This window comes from Colius striatus, chromosome 3 (genome assembly GCF_028858725.1).
Source record: "Colius striatus isolate bColStr4 chromosome 3, bColStr4.1.hap1, whole genome shotgun sequence".
Classification (NCBI taxonomy): Eukaryota; Metazoa; Chordata; class Aves; order Coliiformes; family Coliidae; genus Colius; species Colius striatus.
The window spans coordinates 85,481,536-85,497,198 of record NC_084761.1 but is presented as its reverse complement, the minus strand read 5'-3'; the positions used below and the strand labels follow the sequence as shown (position 1 = coordinate 85,497,198).

The 15,663-nt window shown below is 40.6% G+C and overlaps 1 protein-coding gene across 5 annotated transcripts; it reads left to right on the top strand.

The window, feature by feature from the left end:
- The first annotated feature begins 2,613 nt into the window (after positions 1–2,613).
- Positions 2,614–14,657, top strand: ZNF518B (zinc finger protein 518B). Of its 5 annotated transcripts, none has more exons than XM_061993147.1 (2): positions 2,614–2,665; positions 8,443–14,657. In XM_061993147.1, exon 2 carries the CDS (start codon positions 8,652–8,654, stop codon positions 11,892–11,894), a length of 3,243 nt encoding a protein of 1,080 aa, XP_061849131.1. In that variant the 5' UTR covers positions 2,614–2,665; positions 8,443–8,651; the 3' UTR covers positions 11,895–14,657. The 5 variants fall into 5 exon arrangements, with proteins under 5 accessions (XP_061849131.1, XP_061849129.1, XP_061849128.1 ...); XM_061993145.1 differs by lacking the exon at positions 2,614–2,665 and adding an exon at positions 2,683–2,734; XM_061993144.1 differs by lacking the exon at positions 2,614–2,665 and adding an exon at positions 2,685–2,826.
- Positions 14,658–15,663: the final 1,006 nt, after the last annotated feature.

Sequence of the window (15,663 nt, the reverse complement as noted above, 5' to 3'; positions counted from 1 at the left end):
ACATGACAGGGAAGGAATGGAGTAGCTTTGAATGCAAAGTTAGGAAACACAGGGAAGGGACTGAATTTATATATCTGGAAAACAATGTGGATGATGCAGATTGACTCTCAAGCTTTCAATAACAAAGCTTCTTCTGGATGACATTGTTTAGTCTGGAATTATTTAAACTCTGAATAATCCATTTGTATTTGTTACAGGCAATTACTTTTCTAACTCCAGAACAGGGTAGCTACACATATCTAAGAAAGTTCCCTATCAGTGTTGTGTATCAGATAACTGATTCCATTTTACCAATATGAAGTATATTTATTGCGCTCTGGACCATTTCAAATACAGATAGATGAGCTGAAAAACCCATTTTGACTAGCAAACTACTTCTTGAATTATTACTTGTGTTACAGAATATTATCTTTTATTTTAGGAATGTTTCCAATCTTACTGATTTTGAAGAAAACAAGTTGGTAAGTGTAGCTCACTTCTAAGAAAATTTGCAACAGCCCATGTTGACTAAGTGAAGTCAGGAAACAAAGTATAGAATTACAAGGGTAAATATCCATTCACATTCATGAGGTGTCCTGGCCAAACTGGGTCACCTTGAAGGTGGTTTTTCACAGGGTTCTAATACCTTTGAACCACTCAGGTGAAACAATATTTGACTAATTACTAAGACCCACACTACCAATTACTATTCATGGTAAAACTTTGTAAAGCAACTGTACTTCTGGAGCATTCTTGTTGCTTGTCTGTTGATCCAATGTTCCTTAGAGTCAGGCTTGCCGAGTTCCTTATCTATGATGCCAGATGACACTGAGAGGGTTTCAAAGATGTATTAGAGGAGTTACGATGCTGGATTTATCTGGGTCATCCATGTGCATCCATTATCCTTCATGGACAGCTCCATGCTTCCAAGAAGCAAAGTTCTTATTTCCAGGGCTGGGCTGTCCTTTAGTTTGTTTTAGTTGAGCATGAACAATACCAAAGTCTCCAATAAAATTCCACCACTATGTTACATTTCATTGCCTAATGTGCACTAATACATACTAACAAAGTTAATACATTTTCACGTGATAAAGACTGATTGATACAATCATTAGGGAAGTGAATTTTCGTAACACCACATAATCACCTTTGCAGAGCAGCTGACACAAGTCAGGGCAAATTGTCCATGTTGGCTTTCATGGGATCCACATACACAGCTCCCACCTACCTCTGTTTACATTGCAAGGTATTTTAGCCCTTTGTTGTATCAGTAGTCATCCTTGTCTCACACACTTGTGAGTATGTTGAACAGGTCCAAGCAGAGACAGATCCTGATGGTGGTTCATCTGTATGACCTCTATACTGTACGTCACTCCCACCACCTGTGCTCCATCTTTAACTAGTTATTCAGTCCAAGACATTTAGTCTTATGTCCTTACTGCTTAGATTCTTTGACAATCTGGCAACACAGAGTTTAACTTTGAAGTCCTGCACCAAAAAGCTCTCTTTCAAAGCTGCCATCTGGAAAGATTTTGGGCCCTGTGATGAATATTTTTCCCTTTTTAAGAAGAGTGGTTAGATACTGCAGTGGTGTTAGAAGTAATTTTAGAGGGCAAGTTAGCCTTTTATGAAGATGTAACCAGGTGGACAGATGGTGGTAGTGAAGTGGATGTGGTTTATCTTGATTTCAGTAAAGCATTTGACATCGTTACAGAATCTTGTGGCAAAACTGAGAAGGTGTGGGCTGGATGATCAGGTAGTGAGGTAGATTGTTAACTGGTTGAAGGAAAGAAGGCAGAGAGTTGTGATCAGTGGGGGCAGTGTGTAGTTGAAGGCCTATATCTAGTGGAGTCGCTCAAGGGTTGGTGCTGGGACCAGTGCTGTTCAGTATATTCATTAATGACCTTGATGAGGGAACAGAGGCACTGTCAGCAAGTTTGCCGATGATACTAAACTGAGGGGAGTGGGTGACACACCAGAAGGAATACAAGGATGAATTTCTTCCCTGTGAGGGAGCACTGGAACAGGCTGCCCAGATGGGTTCTTGAGTCTCCTTCTCTGGGGACATTCAAAACCCACCTGAATGGTCCTGTGAGACCTACTCTAGGTGGTCCTGCTCTGGCAGGGTGGTAGGACTAGATGATCTTTCAAGGTCCCTTCCAGCCCTTGAGATTCTGTGATGACATTGGCAGTTAAAATGCTTTTTTCTCCCTTCAAATTTGACAAAGAACAATTTTATTTAAAAAGAAATTTAGGTTTTATAGGAAGCACCTAAACCCATGTATCTACTACAGCATAGCGTGGTCCCTGCAAAACGTAAACCCACGCCATAGACTCATAAAACACAGTGGTATCGGAGATCACTGGGAAGAGTAGCTCTTCCTTCCTTCGGGCTGCTGTCCCGCTAGAGGCCTCGAGGGACAGCCAGGAGGCCGCGGCCCCGCGCGCACCACGCCCCGCCGCCGCCCTGCCCGTACCGAACGCCACAGCACCGCTAAGGCCGCTCCCGCCGCGCCAGGGCCGGCTCCGCGGGGCTCCGCCGCCGCCGCCCGGGCCGGGCCGGGCCGGTTCGGGGAGCGCAGCGCGCAGGCGCCGGCGCCGGGACGCCGTAGTAGAGCTCTACACGGAGCCGGCGGCGGGAGCGCGGCGCGGCGACGGCCAATGGGGCGCCGCCGCCGCCGCTGAGGTCAGTTCCGTCGGCGCGGTGGGCGGGGGGCCGTGGCGAGGCGGCGGCGGGGGGCTCGCCCTCGCTGCGGTAAGTAACCTCACGGCAGAGCGGGCGGGCGGGAGCTGCGCCCCGAGGAGGGCGAGGATCGGCGCGGTGTGTCCTGTGCGCCCGGACAAGGGGTGAGCGGCGGCGGGGTCTGTCCCGAAGGGAGGCAGCCCCCCTTTCTTCCTCGTCTTCCGCCGAGCCTGGCGAGCCTGCCCGGTCCTCGGTGCGCGGCGGCAGGTCCAGCGCCGCGGCTAACCGGCCGCTCGCCGTCCGCACGCTGCCCGCCGGCCCGCGCTGGGGCCCGGGGGTCCCGCCGGCGGGGCGCGCTGTTCGGCGTCCCGGTGGCGCGCGCCGTGCTGCCCCCTGCCGGCCGGCGGCGGGCGGAGCCGCCTGTGCGGGCGGCGGCGCGCGGGCGGCGGCGCGGCCCCGGCGCGGCCTCGGCAGCGCTCCCGCGTGGGCAGGACGCGGGCCCAAGCAAATGGGGGATTGTTGGCGTTGGGCGGCCGGCGGGTGCTGCTGGCTCGTGGGCGCCCTTGGGCCGCGTTCGACTCGTCTGATGTCCAGGTTTGTCATCTCGGCCTCCTGCCTGAAGAAAAGAAGCTTTTGGGTTAGTAACTGTGTCACCGAGCCAAAGAGAACGTCCCGTGTGTGGTATGTAAAATTGTGTTCTTTAAGGGATTTGGGCGTAAGAGTCACGTAATTAAATCCTACATTCAATTTTGTTGCAAGAGAGTCTGCCATGCAAAAATATTACATTGGGGACACTTAAGATAATTTATACGTGTGTAAAATAGCTCGAATTTCTTCTGCATGAATGGTCCAATATTATCATAGATGTATTCAAAGTGTCCTGAAACATACATTTCATTTTAAAAGTCTCCTGTTACTAAGAAGACTAACAATATTTTATAGGAGTTTGCTAGCGTTCTGTTCTTCATTGTTTCTACAGTAAATGGTTACAGTCAAGACGCTTGTCTTCCACATTCGAGTGGTATGTGACTAATTTTAGCAGGAATCAAATTTGTAGAGTTTCAGTTTAGTGTCTCATGAGTGTTTTGAGAACTGGGCACAGAGGGATGTGTGCTTCTGATGGGACTCTTCCCTCCCTCTTCTCCCACTTTTTTCAGTGCCATACTTGCCTGCTTTGTTGCAGGCAGGCTTAGAGTAAGGTAATGCTACATCCTGGTCAATATGCTTTGGGTATGCAGAAGGATTCTGAAAATGGTTGTACATTGTGTGAAGCGATGAAAGGCACAGCATAAATTTAGAAATTGGTCATACATGTAATGGTAAAGAGCTGTGTCAGTGTCTCTGAGCGCTCTCTAAAATACTACTTTTGGTACAGTAGTTGCTCAAGAGTACCTTGCTTAGGTTATTGCAAAGAAGACCACCGAGCAGTTGAGTGATATGTGATTCTCTCAGACACAAAGCTAGGCCTCAGTCCTAGAGCCACGGGGAGAAGCAGACGGCCATTTCAGTAGAATACAGTGTAGTCTGTGTAGGTGCATGACTTCTTACAGTGCCAGTGAATCAGACAGTTTTTCACCCATGCATTCTACAAATAGTGGCTTATTTGCTGTGAATATTTTGTGTAACTATTATAAGCAGTGAAAATTTTAAATGTAGCTGCTTTTTTTTTTTAAATAACTGTCTTTCTTTTACAATAAAAGTAAGCTCTGAAAACCTGGTGCATGGTCTTTGCTCTTATTTCTCTGCACTGATGTTCCTTATTCGTGTTAATGGAAAGACTTCCCATGAATTTCGGATACAGAAAGTGCGATGACTGTGATTAGCTGTTATTGTAACAACAAAACATCTTTTGAAAAGGAAATAATTGTAGGTAAAATTTCAGTGGTGTATTTGAATGGGGTTTTTTTTAATACAAAATTAGTTCTTTTAATTAATAGAATACTTCATGCTTGAGTGAAGCATTTTGGATCTTTCCCATCATTAGGCCTAAAATTAACGACTGATAACTGTGGCTACATATTTGGATCAGTAAAACAGTTAACTGTCTAACGGAGATTAATCAGTTGGTGTTAAATATGGCATATGTGTAACTAAAATACAGACCAGGTAATTTTAAGCTTACCCGGAGACTGAAGTTCTTCTCAAAGACTCCAATTTTATGCCCTGTATCTTACTGATAAGGTGATGCACAGTGCCTTCCAATTCTGTTTAAACCCCTCTCTTAGGGGATGAGTTCCATGGGCTTTTCAGTACCCTGCAGGCCTTGGTTGTTGGATGCAGTCTTTGAAGTTGGTGTGTGAGAGGTGTGTGCCTTGCTAAACGTCTTACCTAGTTGGTCATGTGTGATAAATGCATGCTGCTCATTACACCTGTTTCGTTGGTAGCACCATGTAATTTGAGACAAAGAGAACTAAAACAATGGAGAATAGATTATTTTATATGAACTGATAAGTGAAGAGTAATTAGTCTGAAGTAAATGGAAATATCAGGAGTATAGGTAGGATAATGTGGAAAACATGGGCAATTCCTGTCTGACAGTGGCCACATCAGTGATTTGTAATCTACCACAGTGCAAAAAACTTTTTAATGGATGAATTTGGCATAGTCAGGCTGCAGAAGATGTTTCTGCCTAGTTTTATTGTTTTTAATTGGTCTTTGTTTTGTAACCTCTATGTGAATGTGATATCTGTGGTTTGGAATGCCTTTTGACTCCTGTGGATCTGTTGATCTCTGTGACACGAGCAGCAAGTTTCAAGATATACTAGTGCTGTGTGAGAAGCAGGACTATTGCCTTTTATGAAATGCTCTACTTTTTAGTGTCACTGAATTGCAGATGTTTAGGAGAAGGAATGAATGAGAAAGTTTGATTTATTTTCCTTCCCCCATGTACCTCCGAGTTTCTGCTTCCAATTTATTTTTCCCCCAAAACTAGGGCCTCTACATTTGTTAAATTTCTTCTATTTCAGGACCCTTATTTTATTTCAAAGTTTTAGTTTGTGGGTTTTTTTTAGTTTTTTTTTCTGAATCCATTTCTGTAAAGATGGGGATTGACATTACTTTTAACACTCCTAGTGTCTTTTATTTTGTTCTTCATCCATCCTGTTCTTGTGTTTGCCATTCAGACTCCTTGTAGACATTCAGGTCTTCCTTTACCAATATCATTGGATTGATCAATGTGCTCTGCATTTGATTGTAGCTTGAAAAATTGAATATGTATCTTTTAAATAAATGTTGTGAAGCATATTTCGCTGCCCTGCTTCAGTATGAAGTGAATGGCTACTGGATTGCACCACATCTCTGTGTACATAGAAAAATGAAATCATCAGAAGTAACCAGAAAAAGCAAATAATTCTTACATCTAAAGGAATGAAATTACAATGTACTTTTGGGCTTGTTTTAACCAAAATAATGATCTAGTAGATCTGTTTGCATCAGATCTTTTCTTGTTAACTGTTCAGTGTTCAGGAAAGATAGTTGAAAAAAATATCTAGGGAGGCAACAGTGACATCACTTCAGCACCATCTGGTCGTTCAGTTCTTTTTCAGTGAGTCCAGCTTGGATGGACTTAAATTTCTTTGTAGCAGCCTCATGAGGTCCTGCATTTTGGATCAATGGCTAAAACAGTCTTGATAACACACCAGTGTTTTGATTGTTGTTGAACAGCATTTGCAAATGTCAAGGTTTTCCACCCTGCTTGCCTTCTCCCCGCTGTTCCCCACCTCCACTGCAATGAATAGATGTGGGGTGGGCAAGAGCTGGTGAGGGCACACTACTGGGACAGTTGAATGGAATCAGTCAAGGGAACAGTCCCTAGCATATAATGTCATTCTCAGCAGTGGAAACTGGAAGCAGAGGAAGAAGACAGGGAGAGGAGGCTGGCTTCCAAGGTGGCTGTTGCTTGGAAGATGGCTGGGCATCAATCTGCTTGTGTAAGGTGATGAAGGATTTCCTTTGCATCAACTCCCTGCCTTTTTCCTTCACCCATTAAACTGTCTTTGCCTTTTTATTCAGTTCACTCCCCTTCCTGCTCAGGGAGGGTGGGAAATCAGTGAGCAGCTGTTTGGCTGTGGCAAGGATCAACCCACTGAAATGCAGTCACGACTAACTGCAACAACATGCAAAAGCTGGATTCTAGTGACATGGTATTTGTCACAGATCTGAATAAAAGCTTGGTTTGGGGGTTATATACCTATTTATTTTCTCTGTCATATATAAAACTGTTTGGGTTAGGAAAGTTTATTACTAGCCTGTTCTTTAAATTACCTCTGTTAAATTCTTCTAATGTCCTCTTAGACTGAGCAACCCAGATCTCTCTGATACTTTTTTTAAATGTTTCACAGCGTTTCTTGTACTGTTTTCTCATTAAAGGTGGTTATTCCTTAAGGTGAAGTTTACAGTGTTAAGAAAAAAAATATATGTTTTTAATACTATTTTTGTGGTCAAGAGTGTCAATGGCATGATGCACTCTATGCTTATACATATCTGTATATCTCAGTGCCGTGCTTTTAGAGCCCAAATCAGGCCCTGCTTTCGGTAGGTGGACTTGGAGACGAACTGGATTGCAGAAGCCTTCTGTAGGATGTATTGCAATCTAAAGGAATCTAGAAGTAACTCCGTGAAATGGGGTCTACACATGAATGCAGATCTGTGCAACAGTATGTCTTAAGTAAGAATGTTTGAATAAGAAATACGTTGAATAGATTTTACTTGTCCCAGTTAGCTTTGGACTAGTTTTGTTTTAGGTATGTCTCAAAAGGCTAATTTAGTTTCTTATTTTCCAAATAGCAGTGGTCTCATAGTGTTGGCAGAAGCTTAAAGGGTTAGATCTTGTTCATGTTAAATATAGAAAAGAGACAGTAAAAGTGTTGGAAGGTCAGGAGCCAAATACACTACACAAGTTAATGTGGTGATTTTTACATTGGTATTACTGTGTTCCCTCTGCCTTCCATTGCATTGTGTATTGGGCTTGGTTGACACATTCTGTGATATCAGGATGGAATGAATTATTTATATGCTTGTCCACATACATAGAAGTGATTACACTGTTACATTAGTAGAAGTGAAACTAATTAGTTTTGCAGCCACAGATTGTTTTGACTTCACTGCGTTGAGAACATGTGAAGTATAAATCACATCTTGTTGTGAATTAGTGTTCAAGACTGTTTGGATCTGAAACCTTGGGCTGATTATAAAAGAGCTTCCTTTTGAACCTCAGGAATTTCCATGCTAACTTAATCTTTATATTTAAAACTAAGCTCATAGCTACATGTTTTTAGTAACCATTGTAGTTACTCTTCCCTGCTGGGATTTGCAAATGAGGGACATTTTCAGTATTTCATAATATATTTTTCCCTAGTTAAGGGCTGTATGTGAAATGGAATCCTCTTCTGCTGTTCAAATCTAAGTACCTTTCTTGTTAGACTTGTAAATACATTTCTTAAATATGTAGTTTTCTGGGATTATACATGGAGCATGTATAATGGAACGTGTTATATGGACATGGAACAAATAACATGAACTCTTTAGGTTTTGAAGCATGGCAGATAATTTTATGAATTTATGAACATTTTGAATAAGAGCAAATATTAAAGAATTATTTGATTGTGTGTATTTTACTAAGAGTGAATGGTTTTATGTGTAGAATACAATCAGCAGTGTATTAACAGCAGACTTGCACTCTGTAATTCATCTGTAGTCCACTAATGCTTCAATTATTAGTTCATTGTAATTCAGTGATCAGTGAATCATAACTGACTTCTATTCTGCTTTTCGTTCTTTAGTGCTGCAAGTTGATGGAATAAAATTGGGAACATGGAATATAAGATGGATGCATTTGCTTGAGCACCGTTTCTCCCAAAGTATATATTCTGCAGATTGCTGACTTGAGTGATTGATTGATAAGCTACATACACAAGACTAATACCAAGAAAAAAAATCTGTTTGCTGCTGCTGTGTTTGACACAACTGGTGCAGAGCCACATCTTCTGAAATGCAACTGAAAAAAATGAGGGAAATTTTACCAACATTGTACCCTGGCCAAGTTAATGATAAAAATAATTCCTTAAGTACATCCCCAAAGCAATCATCTGAGGATAAAACTAATCCATCCAAAGGGGATGATGACCAGAACTGCTGTTACCAAGGGACCGAAGCAGAGAACAGTAAGTTGTTGCTGATAAACTGCATAAAATGCACAAGTGTTCATAAAATTTCAGTGCAAGATATAGAAAAGCGTAAGAAGCTTGGGTGGACTGAAGACACGAGTTTCGTCTGCAAGAAGTGCAGTCATATTACACCACCAGTTTTCCATTTTGTTCCTGGGGGTACCAATGCTGTAGACTTTGAAAAACGTGAAAGAAAAGCCCCAAGTAAAACCCAGAAAACGTTTAAAGTTAAAAATTTTCTTCCAGGTAAATACTACTGTGATAAATGTAGATTTTCGACAAAGGATCCTTTACAGTATAAAAAGCACATAGCTCAACATGAAGAAATTAAATTTATTTGTTCCCACTGTAGTAACATATCCTACACCAAAGGAGAATTCCAGAGACATTTGGTGAAACACACTGGAAGATTTCCATATCAGTGTGAATACTGTGAATATGGTGCTGTTAGACATGACTATATAGTGAAACATAGGAGAAGAGTGCATGAAGCACCCTCAAAACGGCTGTCAAATCCCATTATAAACCACAAGCAAAAGAAGCAGAGTCAGAGCACTTTATTTGCAAAGCAGAAATACAATAAAATTCCATTTCAGAATGAGCTTTCAAATTTGTCCTCAAATACAGCTTGTGAGATTCCAGGTAAAGCAAATAAAATGGTCTGTTCGCCTCACGATGTAGAATGTAGCATAAAAACAGCATCAGTCCAGGACAAACAGATATTGGAGGCATCTGAAATAAGCGTATGTGAGAACCAAAGTGTGGAAGTTGAGGTTTATTCTCCAAAAATGGAACCTTTACAACCTGGAATGCCTTTAACGGTAATCGCACCATCTGAACTTGTAGTTCCTTCTAACTGTTTAGCTCAGATAGTAGAGATTAAAATAGTGAATGGAGCACAACAGCTGGTTCTTAAACTAATTCCTATGAAAGAAGCAACTTCCAAACCTGTGAACAGTGCTGAAGAGGAACTTGAGAGTCAAGGTGTAGTACGGTCTGCGGAAGGGAAAAAAAAGTCTTCTGCATCTCCAAATGAGTTACTAACCATGGAAGTGAATGTAGACAAATTGTCCAGCATTAGTAACCACCCTCATTTGGGTAGTACATACGACAAAAACTCCGAATGTCTTTGTTTTTCCGATTCTCCACTCTCTGACTGTAATTCTGTATCTATGCAGAGGGAAGATGCATCAAAATTATGCTTCCATTTGGTGAAAGGTATTGATGTCCATTCAGGTGTTATAGAACTTTGTTCTCCATCTCTGGTGATGAATAGTACTGAAAAAAAAAGCGATCTTAAATCCTCAAGGTGGGAAGCAGATGGAAAAAATAACTTACAGTATAACTTGTATTGTTATGAAGAAGGTGTGGATATACCTCTTCCAAAAGATGCTGCTGTTATTTCTGAAGATAGGAGTTCCAAAAGCACTTCAGCAGAGGCTTCTCGGGAAGGCAGAAGTTCTTCGGCAGTCCCTAAACAAAGGGTTACATTGCCTCTAAAGAGGGATGACAAAGAATTCAGGATTCTGCCAGTCAGCTTGCCAGAAACACGTTTAACTGGTAAGGGTCTTGATAAAAAATCTGTTAAATCTTCTGAAGGAGGAAAAAACTTTAATATCCCTAAAAGTCCACCTTGCAAGGACACGACTTTTGGCTTTAGCAAAGTAAAGAGAGCCGAAACCATGAGCCAAAAGAAGAGTCATCTTTTGGAATCATTAGAACTACAGAAGATGGAAAATAAAAGCAGTCCTTTTGAGGGACCTGTTATTTCATCTGTATTTTCTCTTAGCTCTGGGACTGAAAACGTTCCAGAGGGTGTCAGATGGGATGACAAAACACACAATAAGAAGTCAGCAACGTTACTGTGTAGAAAAATTGCTCAGCTCATGTCTGCTGCTGAATCTAACATGAAATCCACGCCTTTGAGATGTCACACCTCTAGTAAAAAGATGCTTTTCCCTCAAGAAAATTCAACAAGCTGTGAGAGAGTTTTTCCTGCCACTGAAGGGGAACAGTCTGCATCTTTACCTCAAGCGCATGGTGGAAATGGCGTGATTAGTAGTGAAGAGCACAGTAAAGATGAATTGCATACATTTGCAAGAACATCCAAAAGCAGAGTAACTAAAAATTCTCATGTTGCTACTCCTGTGTTTATCCCCAAAGGGACAATGCTGAGGGTGCTGAATGCTACTAGCAATCAAAACCCAAATGGGATAGAAACCAGGAGTGAAGCATCAGATCCTTCTGTGTATTGCAATGAAATGTTTCTGCCTCGCCCAGTTCCTGTCAGTGTTTCTGAGACTCGTAGCAGTAATGTGCCGTGTTTGCCTCATCAGAGTGAACCGAATGCCGAGTCCCATGGTGTGTCACTCAGACAAAGACCAAAGCGAGAGGCAAGTGCTAAAACCAGCAAACAGGTTAATCTGCCTCTGCAGAAAAGCATTGATGTCAGTAAGCAAAGCAAGCCCTATTCCAGAAGTCATCTAGGTCCCAAAAATAAGGCAAAACAAGCAAGCTGCAGGGAACTTCCTAAGAGGAAAACAAGAACTCATTCAGAAAACAGTTCAAGTTCTGACATGTCATATCTATTGACAGCAAGACGTCTTCGGCTTGTCCCTCTGAGAATGAATCAATTGATAAAATGTCCTCGTCGTAACCAGCCTGTTGTAGTCCTAAACCATCCTGATGTTGACTCGCCAGAGATAATTAATGTAATGAAGACTATCAATAAGTATAAAGGTCAAGTCCTGAAAGTAGTTCTATCAGAAAGGACAAGTAATTGTCTTGGTGTTAAACGTTACCGAAAGCGTCTTACTCTTCAGAATGTAGAGACAGGAAACCAAGCAAAAAAGCAAAGTATGCTAAAAATGAAACTAAAGAAGACCCATAAAAACAACTACCAGGTGGTGGAAACTTCACCAGCTGAGACACTTCCGTGTCTGTTTAAGTGTTGGTTTTGTGGAAGAGTGTATATGGACCAAGAAGAATGGATAAGTCATGGACAGAGGCACTTGATAGAGGCAACCAAGGGTTGGGATGTTCTTTCTCTTCCAGCAAAAAAGCATTAAGTGAGAGACTAGGGGAAGTTCCCCACTTACGTTTGAGTGCCACCAACTTACTTGGAAAGGAAGACTGAAATAACTGTTTTGCCAAAAGGTCTCTGCTGTTAGCAAAGTGGAAAGAGGGAGAAGAGTTGTAGATACAGAGAAGCCGATGGCGAGGATTAAGCACTACTTTGCACTCTCATATTTGTGTTGAAGGTCAACTTCATCTGTTCCATAGGAGAAAGTTGAAGAAAATTTGCTATGCAAGCATCTTTCTAGTTACCATTCTTTGTGTTAGGATACTGTGCTGTAACTGATTGGTGCTAGGTCTGTATAGATTAAAGTCTTAGATGATGAGATCTTTGTAAATTTAACAGGGTTTAGTTTGTTTCACTACAGTGTGGTGTTTCAGAGATTGAGCATATGAGTGCTAAAAAGCATCTTTGATATTCTGTTGGAAGCAAGTGTATACCGTAGGTTTTACCAGCAAGTTCAGTGCCACTCTTAATAAGTAAAACTTAAATGCAAATACTCTGTTTCAATGAAACAAAAACACTTCTGCTGACTTTGGAGGAGATGCAAGGGTGTAAATGAAGAATCTATGGAATCACAGTTACTAGGTCAGATAGCACTAAAAAATTAAATTTCAGTTTAGTACTTAGTCTTTACCTAGCCTGTGTTGTGTAGGTGGGAGAGCAGAACACTTGTCAGCTTTCGGTAGCATCTCTGTTCTGAACAGGCAGAGATAGAGATTTCATGAGGCTTGAACCAGTAGGAGAAAGGCCTTTTCTCTATACGGTCTCGAGGCGCTTTTGAAATCTAAGGAAGTAGTAGCCAAGCATAAACGCTCTACCACTGTGTGTGTAGCTTGATATAAACACATTTGCAGAACTGGACATTGGGGTAGAACTGTAGTCAGTGAGTTAGTGCTTATTTACTGGGGGGCCTTGCCTAAGACTTTTCAAAATGAAAAGCCATGTTGCACAGCTCTTAAATGGACAGCGTTGAACCGGATTTTCAGTGCAATCTTTCATCCTTAATCTTAAGAATTTAGATGTTAGAATATATTTTTTTGTAGGCCTCAATTAATACAAGCATGTGCCTAGTAATGTTTAAGTCTAAATTGTATCAACTGACTTCAGTGTAATGTAAACGTTGCTCAGTTGCTTAAACACTTTCCTATGTCAGGGCCATATTTCAAGTGAAGGGATGGATGATACTGAAGTCTAATTGTTTCTGTATGTGAACAGTAGATGTTTGTCTTCATCTTTTCAATTTAAAATCATTTTAAAGTCCTACAGAATCAACTATACTGAAGCACATATTTACAATTAAAATCAGTTTTTATGTTTTTACAGATAAGAAAATCAATACTGACTCTGAATGCTGGATATGTGTTCTATGTTTGAACTGGGACTACTCCCTACTTTTTTCACTGTGGGTGCATTTTTGTAAACAGTTTCAGCTGGGAATATTTTTTTATGTACTCCAGCAGATTATACATTGTTTTGATAACGTATGTATTGTATGTGCATTGACATGTAAATATTTTAAAACTACATTTGACTGAGGCTTATTTTAAAAACCAATTAAAGCATTGCTTTCCCAGCATTTTGCAATACAGTCTTGGTGCTTTAAATCAGATCTCTGTCACCACGTAGATGTGGAAAAAATTTGTATGGTTTTGTGTCAGACCCACCTGTTCCACAGAACAAACTTCCTTTTGTCTGTTTTGTCAATAAGAATGAAATAACAGTTCTCATTTTGTATTCAAATGGAATTATATTTTTTTAGATGGATGCTCTAGAGGGGTTATTTTCACTTCATATACTTTGATGCCAAACCTAACAGTACTATTTGCATTTTCAATTGTGAAAATAGCTTCAATTTTGGAGTTCTGGCATATCACACATCATAAATATTGAAGTTATTTATGTTAACATAATTGTTAAAATTCCTCCCTTTTTTTAACTCCTTCAGTCCACGTTATTGTTTGAATTAATTTTGCTTCTGTAGAAGCTGTTAAATAAATAGTTTTAAATTTGCTTTTTGAGAGTTGTCACTGCCAAAATTAGAATGTTCCTGATGAAAGCTCTACTGGGGGAGGATGGGGGAAGCGTTGCTGCTCAGCTTTGTGAACTGTAGGTGGTTTAAGTATACTAGTAGTGCTTGTCTGCAAAGCTTTGTATGTCTGTTATCTACATCGTTAAGCTGTCTTTTTTATCATGGATTTAATTTAGAAGATTTTATTTGTTTTAACCTTTTGTAAATTAAATTGTGTAGTGGCTCTGAAGGTCTTAAAGCTGATTACATTATGCCTCTTGTCCTTTTATAGCTCTTAGCAGCTTCTGGTTTGTTAATTTTAATTCTCATTATTAGATGTCATGTCAAATAATTTGTTTCAAGTTTAACAGCCTCAATGACTTGAGAGGAGTAATGATAATGAATGTTCTCTTGCATTTTGATGCAGCATTGACAAATAAAAAGGTTACAAGGAAGGAACAACCAACTGCTGAATTTTTTTAGCGATACTTTGTGCCACTAAATGGTTACATCATAAATTGGGTTGGAATGTCTTGTTTTCGGCTTCAATGTTTTTCTTTTTCTTCCTCCTACACTGTAAGGATAAAGTAACTGAGGTTGCTGTCTTGTTATATTCCAGTCGCCTAGTAAGAGTGTGCTTAGAAAGGAAGATTACAGGTGCTTTGCAGAAAACTACTAAAGTTTGCCCTTCGTATTTATAATGAATTTAGTGAAGTGTTCCAAACCTCAAATTATATAAATAAAAATGACTGTATTTTTTTCTGGAAAAAGATCACTTTCTTGTCATCTTTGATACACACTGGAACATGTTTTCTTGTTGAGTTTGAAGCACATCTGCTGTTTCTTCTGATTATTTTTGAATTTATACTGTATGCTGACATTAAGGGACTGTTTGCGTAAAGGTCCTGCTGTTTGAAAGCTAGGATGTGGAATACAAGTATCTGCTACTTATGCTAAAGAGTAAGTGTTACTTAAGTCTTCTAATACCCATGACCATCATTTGACACACACTGACTTCAGTGGTTGCTGAGCATAGCTTCTTGTTGTGCAGTGACATATGCACACTGAACGAAGTTGTTGAACAGTAAGTATGCAGTTAAATGCCATTTCCTGTGTATAGAGAAAAGCAAGATTTTTTAAATTATCATATGCTTTATTACATTTTGCTACTGATTGAGTGACATTTAAATAAGCAAGACTGAATTTTGTTTATCCTGTGTTAGAAGGTAGAGTGCAAGAGAAGCAAATTGATCAATTATTGTCAATAACTGTAGTAAGACACAGTCTCTCATAGCATTGTTCTCTGAATTACTACAGAATGGCATGTGTTGTATCATCAAATTTCAAAACAAATGGCAAGGATCAAAAAATGGAGTGGATCTGTATTCTCAGTTCATAGAATCATAGAATGGTAGTGTTGGAAGGGACCTTTAGAGATCAAATCCAACCCCCCTGCAGAAGCAGGTTCACCTAGATCAGGTCACACAGGAGTGTGTCCAGGTGGGTCTTGAAGACCTCCAAGGAGGGAGACTCTACACCCTCCCTGGGCAGCGTGTGCCAGGGCTCCCTCACCTGAACAGTGAAATAGGTTTTGGGTTTTTTTTTATATTTAAATGGAACTTTTTGTGTTCCAGGTTCATCCCATTACCCCTTGTCCTGTTGCTGGATACAATAGAAAAAAGGGATGTCCCAACCTCCTGACACCCACCATTTAGATATTTGTAAATGTTAGTAAGATCTCCCCTCAATC

Bases quoted from the DNA above. Each gene is read 5' to 3' on its own strand.
- ZNF518B (XM_061993147.1), top strand. From the start codon at position 8,652: ATGCAACTGAAAAAAATGAGGGAAATTTTACCAACATTGTACCCTGGC.